This window comes from Amblyomma maculatum, chromosome 4 (assembly GCF_055883805.1).
Source record: "Amblyomma maculatum isolate TAMU_Amacu chromosome 4, ASM5588380v1, whole genome shotgun sequence".
Classification (NCBI taxonomy): domain Eukaryota; kingdom Metazoa; phylum Arthropoda; class Arachnida; order Ixodida; family Ixodidae; genus Amblyomma; species Amblyomma maculatum.
The window spans coordinates 103118012-103129593 of NC_139347.1; the positions used below are offsets into that span (position 1 = coordinate 103118012).

The 11582-nt window shown below is 50.1% G+C and overlaps 1 protein-coding gene across 1 annotated transcript; it reads left to right on the forward strand.

Annotated features, from left to right (window-relative positions):
• Positions 1-6735: 6735 nt before the first annotated feature.
• LOC146191894 (uncharacterized) lies at positions 6736-10625 on the forward strand. Its single transcript, XM_084600393.1, has 5 exons — positions 6736-6804; positions 7025-8217; positions 8428-8910; positions 9454-10004; positions 10615-10625. The coding sequence occupies exons 1-5, from the start codon at positions 6736-6738 to the stop codon at positions 10623-10625; spliced, it is 2307 nt and encodes a 768-aa protein (XP_084456519.1).
• Positions 10626-11582: the final 957 nt, after the last annotated feature.

Consider the following 11582-nt stretch of genomic DNA (forward strand, 5'->3'; position numbering starts at 1 on the left):
TCCCCATACAAAAACTTGACGTGGCAGCATTGAGTGTAAATATTTTCCCGGCAGCCCCCCTCCGTGCTCTAAGTTTTTTCTTCTCTGTTTTGTTCACTTTAACGAGCGGCCACATCCCTGAATGCTTTTATGCGGCGTTGCTGGCACAAATGAATTCGGTGAGCACAAAGACCTATTTATATTCTACATTGTGTTTTCGTCTCCACTAATATAGGGTTGTTTCCTTTTCCACCCCTCAAATGATTGCCGTAGTATTCATTTGTTACCAGTCCGTGTCCCTTCTGGCAGTTACAACCCCTCCTGTGAACCTTCTCTGGAGAGTCAAGTTCTCATGCGCCCCTCTGCGGTGAATAAACAAAGGTTATTCTGTCGGACGTTAGAAGAAGCGTTCTAAAACATTGTACGAACGGGTTATCTTCGATAAACGTTAAGGTGTGCTCTGTGCCAGCAACTTCGACTTACCGGCGAATGTGCCGATGCCTTGTCGGTTGCTTTAACTGCCTTCACGCTTACACTCACTATACACGTTTTGTTTCAGTGAAGCTCTAATCAGATATCAATACGCGTGTTTCATCAAACCTTTTGAGCAGTTTCTGTTTCCATAAACACTACCGAAACGGCCACTGTCACCATCCATCATTGGAAGCCCGTTTTCCTGCAACTGATTTCAGACCGGCTTATCGATCGTGCTGCTGCTAGCCCGGGCATAAAAGATGAATGAGGCCTGGGATCATGTTTCGGCACACAGAGCTCAGTTTCTTTTTCAATATGATGCTTCGAGAGTGTGAGCTATAGTAACTGAATATTTTCACACCATAATGGCTTTTTTAATGCGTAAACAATAAATATGTTTCAAGGTCGTGTCATCAAAATATTGTCTGCAGGATTACGTTCGAATAAAATGAGTATTAAGAAAAATAATAATTGCACGAGAAATAAGATGAAAAATATCGCTAGGGAAATGTTTGGTGTATGCAGACTAATTATTTTAACAATTACAGCCAGTTAGGTAAATCAGTCGGGTATGTTGTGCCACCAGCGGCAGGATTACGTTTGAATGAAACGAGTCATAAGAAAACAAATGGTTGGACTAGATAGAGGAAGAAAAAGCTCGTTGGGAAAAAATTTGGTGGTGCAGAACAATGAGTTAATTTATTAGAGCCAATTAAGTCATACATTGGGTATGTTTTCAAGGTCGTGTCAGAAAGACGTTTATTGGTAGGATTACGCTCTAACGAAATGAGTTTTAAGAAAGCGATTGGTTCCACAAGATAGACGATGAACAAATCTCGCCGGGGAAAAATTCATGCATGATGAGTTTACTTCGGGCCAGTTAAGCAGTCAGACGTCGAAATAGCCATGGGGATGATGTCGACGTCCGATGGCAGTCGCGTGGTACCCAACTTCCATGGGGTGTTACGTCATAGTGTGACGTCACAAATCGGAAGTCTCTTCTACTGTGTCTCTTCTTTCTTCCACAAAGAACGCTCACGCATTCCATCCACGTGGGTGTCGCAGAGATTTCAAACCATTTTTTGGTTCTATACTTTCCCCGCATAGAAAAGAGGGCGACTGCGGCATCCAGTCGATGGTGCATTTAAAACAAACATCACTTATTCATATGAATGACAACGGTGATACTATGCGCTTTAAAAAGTTTGTAGTTTGTGCAGATTATTTAGTATTTCTCTAAGCATTAAATAGAAAGGTTCGTGTTCGGGATCTCCCGCAAATATAGCACACCCCAAACGCCCTGAATGTCGACAAATTGGCACGAATAATATTTTGCCTGCTTTTCTTGCAAACTTTGTTTCTGGAAAGATTTGCAACCTTAAACGAACTCAGAGGCCCTGTAATTAGCTTCCGGTGTCGCCTATTTAAATAAGAACAACGTGTTTCCTTTGGATATTGATGCATTTGCTGCAGATTACTGACATAAAGGGGCGCGATTATTCTAAAATATGAATACGAATGATAGGTCGTGCCGGCCGAGCTTCGCGACGATATCCTTTTTGCTTGCACGATGAGCCCACCTCCGGCCACTTGGGCTTTGCACGCACACTCGCTCGACTTCGTCAAGCCTATTATTGGCCTAAACTTTCTGACGCCGTCCATCGCTACGTCAGAGGCTGCCGCGAGTGTCAACGTCGAAAGGTACCTCCTCTCAAACCCGCGGGTTTGCTCCAACCTATTATTCCACCTCGGACGCCGTTTGACCAAGTCGGCATCGACCTACTGGGCCCATTTCCGCTGTCATCGATGGGTAACAAATGGATTATAGTCGCGACCGACTATCTCACACGTTATGCGGAAACCAAGGCAGTGCAGCGGGGCACATCAATTGAGATTGCTCAATTCTTTATGCAGCAAATCGTGTTGCGTCATGGCGCACCGTCCCTAGTCGTAACCGATCGAGGCACCGCGTTTACGGCACAGCTCATGCACGACGTGCTCGAGCTTAGTCATACCAGCCACCGAAAAATTACTGCATATCACCCGCAGACGAATGACCTCACAGAGAGACTCAACAAAACCATCGCCGACATGATCGCAATGTACATAGACTCGCAGCACAAAAACTGGGATGAAATTCTCCCCTACATCACATATGCCTACAACACGGCCACCCAAGAGACGACGCGTTTTACACCATTTCGCCTAGTCTACGGACGTGACGTTCAGACGATGTTGGATGCTATGCTTCCGAGCTGCACAGATGATCATCCACTCACGCCAGACGCCGAGCAGTTTGCCCAGCGCGCTGAGGAAGCACGTCAACTTGCCCGCATTCACATTCAGCAACAGCAGGGCACGGATGCACGCCGCTACAACCTCCATCATCGACACGTCGCCTACCATCCCGGAGAGAAAGTTTGGGTGTGGACCCCGGTGCGTCGGCCCGGCTTGTGTGATAAACTGATTTCTCGTTACTTCGGACCTTACGAAGTTCCGCGCCGAGTCACTGAAGTGACTAACGAAGTTCTTCCAGTGGGTACTGTGCAGCCCTCGCGTCGGCAACCACGCTCCGAGGTCGTGCACGTTGTCCGCATGAAGCCCTATTTCACGCGGTAGTGCGCTATGCGCTTGTTTCGTTGTCGCGTAGGACACCTTACCTCGCGCTCCGTCCCTTATTTCTCTTTTTTAAGAGGGGGAGTAATGCCACCTGGTGTCCCCATGTTCTTGCTGCGCCTGGAAGAAGAGGACACTGAAGTTGACTCGCGTGCTGTGCGCCGAACTTTGCCTGATGGTACAGCTTCGTCCCGTCGTCTGTCACGTCTAGCCCTGTTGTCCGTGACATATTTACTTGCTATTTAATTCATAGTATAAAATATGATATTAGGATTTTTTATTTATTCGAAAATTACCGCAGAGTTATTAATACATTGGTGCGAAATTGTTCTCCCTTCTTTTAGTTTGTTCAGCGCTATTTTTCTCAAAGAAACATTTCTGTTTAGTTGATATCTTGAATGGTGTATAAAAACAAAATTTCTAATTTTGGGGAACTGTTCTTGTTACATGCTTTTATTCCTAACAACATAAGTTAAGCCATAAGCCATACTCACAGAGAGGGAAAAAAGGTAAACTGGTTGGCGTGTTCTTTCTTCTTCGTTCCAAATAAAGTGATTTCGTTGCTCGCCAATTGATTTTCTTTGTGCTTTCTCACCTCACACGACATACGCGTGAAAAGTACTGCGAATTTATAAAGAGATAAGGACTAAAAGCACCTCATTGAAAAAATCTTACTTCCATTAGGGACGCACTGCTCAGGCATATCACGTTTCATTTACCCGGCCGCATAACGCAGTCAATAATGCGCGCCGCACTCCTATAGAGAGCAAACTTATCAGCGGCTTCGACACTAAACGTACTTCTTTTAGCGCCCATTATTTCTTTATCTCTCATGACTTTGTTGCGATTCTTGCGTTCCACTGACCTAAATGTGGGAGAGTTCATTTGCCACCGAATATAAATGTGCCTACCAGCCGCTTCGCCGGCCCTATTTCCGCGATCAAGCTTCGTTTTTCTCTGCTAAGTGTCGCAGATGAATTATCACGTAGCCTCGCTTCTGAACCGCTTTATTCTTAGCTGGCTATGTATAGCCCAAAAGGAAAGTGCCTTCTATTCAATGGATATTAAGCGATGACTTGAATCATTACTTCCGAGTACTAATAAATTATTGACAAACCATAAGTACCATGTTTATTATTCTGTGCCGCAAAGATGTACAATGCAGTTCAAACAACACGATATAAAAGCAATCCAAGGACCTACCCTTTGCAAGTTGGTTGGTTTGGTTGGTTTACAGGAAGGGAAAGGCGCAGTATCTGTCACACTTGCTCTGTAGACACCTGAACCGCGCCGTAAGGGAAGGGGATAAGGCGGGAGTGAAAGTGGAAAGAGAGAAAGAGGAGGCGTATGGAGGGCTACGGAGTAATTTCGACCACCTGGGGATCTTTAACGTGCGCTGACATCGCACAGCACACGGACGCCACTTCGTTTCGCCTCCATCGAAACGCAGCCGCCGAGGTCGGGTTCGAACCCGGGAACTTCGGCACAGTAGTCGGGCGCCTTACCACTGCGCCACCCCGGCGGGGCTACCCTTTGCCAGTACTCTTCAGATTTCCCTCAGTCAAATAAATTGGGCACGTAGGCTTCCAAGCATAGTTGAGAGGCGTTACAGTTCCCAGGTACGCTGGCATCTACGTACGTAGCTTCTTATATACAGCACCATCTATGCAAGAAAAATGTGAAGCAAGCTTTAGCTTCGCCTGAAATGTAAACGCGATAAAGTACGTGCTCATTATTTCATTCATTCCTACTGTGATGCTTTTTGCTATTACACCCGCTTCTTTTTGTTCTATTTAGCGTTCTTTTCTGCTAAAGGGGTTCCTAATCTGCCGGGGTCCAATAGCTACCGGCCTGCATGCAAAGCGACTATACCAACCTTCTGGTTCTAAACCCGAAGCACGTTATAGTCACTATGTTGAACAAATAAATGTTGAGCTCTTTCTCTCTCTCTCTCTCTCACTCTTGCGTGTTATTAAATTACATTGACGTTTCAGCTCGTTAGCTTTGACTTTAGGCACCGTCAACGTTTATTAGAAGCTTGCTCACGTTCCAGATCGGCTTCCTGCTAACTTTTTCAGCGCTTCGTTTCTGGCTTTCTTACATCACCGTCACGCCTTTTCTTAAAACGTTGAAGTGTCTCACACCAAGAGTCCTTCATCGCCTCCTCGGTATCTGTTTATGATTTCTACCTCGTCGTCAAGCACCACCACACCATAGGAGACATCCTCAAATGAAGACCCCGGATGCGTATTACCAAACCATATCCCGTGGGAGCGCTCGAGCAGACTCAGCCGCGGTGAACAATACCCTTCAGTCCATTGCAACTCTCCCCCTCCCCTCTGTTACCTCCTCAGAAGTGGCCGAGAAGGCAGCGATCGCCCTTGCAATTGCCCACACGGAAGCTAGATATATACTAACAGACTCAAAAACTTTACTACTAAATTTCGCACGTGGGCGAGTTCATGTTTCTGCTTTTTGCATACTGACCTCGCCCACTGCCAACCTGCCCGCCACGTGGAGCTTATCTGGGTGCCTGCGCACTCGGGGAGCCCTGGCAACGAGGCCGCCAACAGCTTAGCCCGAGGTCTAATACGCCGGGCACAGGCAGTCCCCACGTCGGAGTTGTCCCGGGAGGGCATGCACACGTTTAAAGAGATGACTCAGGCCTACCGGGTCGAGAGACAGATCTACCCCCCACCTCACTCCTCCCTCAGCAATCACCACCAAACACTATGGCGCCGCCTCCAGACGCGGACCCTCCCATCCCCTTACATTAGGTCCCGTTACCACCCCACTCTCACCGACCCCTCCTGCACCCTTTGCAGCCACTCCACTGCCGCCCTCGCCCAAATTCTATTCCAATGCCCGGCGGATCCTCCCCCGCGGGGTCTGGAGCACTTCACCACCTGGGAGGAATGGGAGACCCTGCTACGCTCTGAGGACCCGGTCCGGCAAAAGACCGCCACAGACCGAGCTGCCGACGTCCTGAAGCATAGGAACATGAACGTTTGAGTGTAGTGGGGCCGTGCGGGGGCTGTTGCGTCCGGACGGCGGCTTCAAAGGGACATTTGGCCAAGTGCCTTTCGAAGAGGCCACAGTGAACGACTTCCTGTGCCACGCATTCTCTTCGGTCCTTGTTTCGACGTGTATCGGGAATTTATGACTGTCTGCGCCTTCTCCGCCCAAAAAGAGAAACACACAGAGCAGTTGGCGCCGATCTTAAAAGAACTGCGTTTACGCGGTGCTGTCTAACTGCTCGGTTTTCGTCACTTCGCGCCGCGGCCGAGACGCGACTCCGGGGCCATTTGCCGTGAAGCGGAGCGGACGGAGCCGGCGGCGCAGCCCTTTCCAAGGGTTTCGGATACCACCTCCAAGGAGCGGCCGCTTCCGCCGCGGTCATAAATTTTAACCCGCGCCAAGCTGCCCTTTGACCCTGGGCGTTCCTCTGGACTCTCTCCCGCAGTTACGTGATGTGACGTGCGTTCCTAGGGACTCTGTGTGGGGACCTGGGGAACTTTTTCGCTAGATATACCGAGCTCCATCTTGTGCGAGCTCTCTCTCACTGTGAACCTGGAACATGTAACCTCTTATATAAAGTCTCTTTCTCTTCTCCTCTCAACTGAGCCTCTCGCTTCTTCGAGCACGGCACCGACACCGGAGGAGCCGATGGCGTCGCCAACCAAGTCCCAACAGTGGATGGCAGCTCGGTGGGATGAGCCAGCGTCAGCTATCCTGGTGCGGTGAGTGCCGCGTGTTTGTCTCTCGATTCGCCAGATTGTCTAACGCAGGGAGTCGTTAGTCGAGTTTGGTGCAATTTAATTATTGCAGAAAATTTTGTTGCCACAGGCCAAGAATTGGGTGGTTTGAGCACAAAATTTAGCAGGGAGCAAACGACGCAGAGTGCAAAGTCAGGATGGACAAGCTTAAAGTCTGAGACCTTCTTGAAATCTGCCAGGTGTTGGGCATATCAGTTGGCCCAACAAAGCGCAAAAAGCCAATTCTAGAGCTAATGCGGGCAGAGGAGGTGACTGAGGAAGAAGCCGACGAGGCTTGGAAAACAGTTCTAGACAGGAAAAAACTAGAAGAGAAGGAGCTGGAGAGAAAAAAGGAAGCAGAACAAAGAGAGCACGAATTACAGCTGAAGAAACTCGAGATAGAGGCACTTCGTATTTCCACGGGGCGCTCTGTTTCTTCAGGTGGTCAGTCCAAAATGAAGGACCTTCTGCAGCCGTTTAGGGTGGGCGAGGACATAGCACTTTTTCTCGTTAACTTTGAACGCACATGCGAAAAGGTCGGCTTCGAAAGGGACGAATGGCCACAAAAGCTGTTGACTGTACTTCCATGCGAGGCTTCCGTGGTAGTCGCGCGCCTTAGCAACGACGAGGCTAAAGACTACGATAAAGTTAAAGCGGCGCTGTTGCGGAAATACCGTCTGTCGACTGAGGCCTTTCGGCAGCGTTTTAGAATCGCGAGGAAGGGTACGGAATCTCATCAGGAGTTTGCTTATGAGATCAGAGCTAATATGACAGAATGGCTAAAGAGCGCAGGCGCATATGAAGATCACGACAAAGTGGTCGAGTGCATTGGCCTAGAGCAATTCTATCGAGGAATCTCGGAGGAAGTTAGATTCTGGGTGCAGGATAGAATGACGGAACTAAGTTTGGATAAAGCAGCCGAACTGGCTGAAGAATACAACATTCGCCGAAATGTACGCCCGAAATTGGCAAAACAGGAAAAAAGCGACAGAACGGACTTTGTTCCTCGCAGGCTCGAAGGAAGGAGATTTTCTGCTCCGGAAAACCTTGAAAAAGCTCCTCCACAGGCACTGGGGAGCGGAACGGAGGGCCAGGCAAAATCGCCGAATCCAGCGGAAAGGTCAAAGTCACCTGATGACAACGCAAGAGCATTCGAGGCGCGCAGGCCAGTTATCTGTTATAACTGCAAGGAACGGGGCCACTTGGCTAGAAGCTGCAAAAGGAAAGTCGCTTTTGCAAGCATTGCAGATTCTGATGAGAATATGAGGCTTTTACAGCCGTACATGCAGGAGCTGCTTGTTAATGGTAAGAAATGCAGAGTGTTGAGAGATTCTGCGGCCACCATGGATGTGGCGCATCCGGAACATTTTACGGGAGAATGCGCATGGATCCGGTAGGTAGTAGAAGAGCAGAGTGTCTGCCTGCCACTGGCTAAGGTGGTCATAGAAGGCCCGTTCGGGAAAGTATGCACAGAGGCGGCGATTTCTCCCAACCTACCTGATCATTTCCCCTATCTGTTTTCAAATCAATCTGAGCAGATACTGAAGGAACGGGGTCAGTCGTTCTCTAATAGCATAGCTTGCATGGCTTTAACCCGTTCGAGGGCTCGCGAACTCTCCGGAAAGCTCGGAAGCACACCGCCAAAAGAAGCGCCAGTAAATGCGACAGCTGAGCCCGACGCTGTTCCGCCGGTTGTTCAGCCCTGCGCTCCAGACGATGAGAGTCAAGGGGAGGGTACTGAAAGCACAGAGGCGCCTGCTGAGGAAAACCCGGGCGCAGGCTCAGTATTGTCACCTGCGTCCGACAGCTGGAAGCAGCTCGCTCTGCTCGACAAGGTAACACTTGCTGCCGAGCAGAAAGGAGATGTTTCATTGAGCGCCCTGCTAGAGAGTGTCAAACGAGGCGCCCCCAGAAAGAACATTTCGTTCTATGAAAAAGATGATCTAATGTACCGCCGATACTCTGACAGTAGAGGTAGAGTATACGACCAATTGTTGGTCCCGCGGAAGTATCGCAAGCAGATTCTAGACCTGGCACATAGCAACGCTTGGGCCGGCCACTTGGGCATACGAAAAACTAAAGCAAGGTTAGTACAAGAGTACTACTGGCCCGGGTGCTGGAAAGAGGTAGAGGACTACGTTCGCTCGTGTGACACATGCCAAAGAATTGGAAAGTCCACTGACAAGTGGAAGGCACCGAAGAAATTGGTTCCGATAATTACTGAGCCATTCCGGCGGCTAGTTATTGATATCGTTGGACCGCTACCAATGCCGGAATCAGGTTGCCGCTACGTCTTGACCGCGCTGTGCGTAGCCACTAAATTTCCAGAAGCGATACCCTTGAGAGAGCTAACTTCGGCATGCGTCGTGGATGCTTTGCTGGCTATTTTCTCGCGGATCGGATTCCCAGCAGAGATCCAAAGTGACAACGGAAGCGTGTTCACTAGTTGTCTCACGACGACGTTCTTTGAGCGATGTGGAATCAAGGTCGTGCATAGCTCGGTTCACCATCCGCAGTCGAATCCGGTTGAGCGAATGCACTCCGTTTTGAAGAGAATTTTAAGGACTCTTTGTTTTGAAGAAAAACGCGATTGGGAAAGTTGCATTCCTGCGGCAATAATTGCCCTCAGATCGGCTCCTCACGAGAGCACAGGTTTCAGTCCGGCAGAGCTTGTGTACGGGCGTTACTTGAAGGGTCCGCTACGATTGTTGCGAGAATCGTGGGAGGGTCAAGGCGAGAATCCTGACGTAGTCTCTTACGTGTTGCAATTGCTGGAACGTCTGGGAAAGACCCGAGAGATAGTGGAAAGCAATATGAAAGCGGCGCAGACGCTTGCCAAGGCACGCTATGATAGGACGGCTCGCAGGCGAAATTTCGAAGAGGGCGATGAAGTCATGTTGCTATGCCCTTCGAAAAAGACAAAGCTCGATGTTCAATGGGAAGGGCCAGCCAAAGTGGTGTCTAAGCTTTCTGACACCAATTATGAGGTGAAGCTTGGAAGAAAACACTCTAGGGTGTACCACAGTAACCTCATGAAGCCTTACATTCAGCGAGAGGCGGTGGTGAACCTGGCACTTAACCTCCCAGAGGAGGAAGCCCCTGAGATTCCACCTGTCATGACGGGAACCACTGCGGCAGACAGTGTCCTGCTGGCCAAGGTCGAGGCAGAGCCCGAGTCAGGCAGGTCCCTTGCTCTGCCCCTCTGGCATTCCCCGACGAAGCTCGACCACACTTGGCATTTCTTGATTATTAGGAATTTATTTACATGTTGCGCGCATATGACACGTATCACTCGGAGTGCGGCCTCTCCGCACGACACTCCGGTTCCGTCCCTTCTGTCGTCTCCTCTCGTCGTTGCGCCCACCGTGCTGCCTCCGATCCTTCTCTCCCTCCGAGAGTCCTCCTTGCCAGGTCCACGCCTGTCTTGGCGTCCCAAGCTCCCGACACCTCGGAGGTTCGAACGCTTCCGAGAAGCCGGCGACCGTTGCAGGCTCCCGCTCCCAGCCGCGGGCAGCGGCCAGCTCAGATGACACGGGCAGTGCGCCCTGCGGGAGCCCATAAATTTCTTCTCCTTGTCGTCCTCCTGGCGCCGGTTCTCGGGTCTTCACCACCGCTTCAGAAGGAAGGCTGCCCTGGTTTCGGGAATGTGTTCAGTCCGCCCACGCTTCGCGGAACGCACGGCACACACAAACACACGAAACCGGACCGTTCGTTCTCCCGGTGCTTGGGGCAACACACAGCGCGCACGACAGCCCATCGCCACTGTGATGCATGACTTTTTGGAATGCAGCACACTTCTAGAGCTCGACACCACTCGCGCTAAACTGAAACAGGCAGATGCCTCGCAACTCCATATTCAGTACACCATGGCAAACCAAAATACAACATATACTCAAAATTAAGGACCCCCTCCCGCCCGTGCCATATACACCCGAGGCTATGGAGCTGATGCTACAAACCGCGACAATGCGTCAGCATTGGCGTTGAGTGATCCCGCTTTATGAACAATCACCAAATTAAATCTCTGCAGTGCCAGTGCCCAACGCATTAGGCGGGCGCTCTGAGGGGAAGTCAGAGTGAGAAACTTTAATGGATTGTGATCAGTGTTTACAGTAATTTCGGCTCCAAACAACCACGTCTCCATACGCTGGAGAGCCCAGATGATCGCATAGGCTTCACGCTCAATTGTGGCCCAGCGACGCTGAGTCGGGCTCAGCTTCTTGCTCAGAAAGGCCACTGGACGCTCTCGACCCTCGGCGTCGATCTGCGACAGACAGGCGCCTACTGCGAACTCCGAAGCGTCTGTAGCGAGTACATATCCTTTCTCTGAATCAGGGGCAAATAATACAGGTGCCTCCGCAAGACACTGTCTGACCTGCTCAAACGCTCGATTCGCCTCTTCTGTCCAGGGTATTACGCTAGGCACTCTACGGTTTGTCATATCTGTGAGGGGCAAGACCACCGTGGAATAACCCGGTACATAATGCCGGTAGTAATTGGCCAACCCCAGGAAACTCCGCAACTCTCTTTTAGTGGTCGGTTTGGGGCACTCTTGTAGGGCAACCACTCGTTCAGGATCAGGAGCGTGTTTACCAGAGCCTACAATGTGTCCCAAGTACTTCACCTCATGCTGCGCAAACCTGCATTTTGCCGCGTTTGCCGTGAACCCTGCTGCGGAAATGGCCGACAGCACTTTCGACAGGTGCTCTAAGTGATCCTCCCATGTCTTTGAATGTACCGCCACATCATCGATGTACG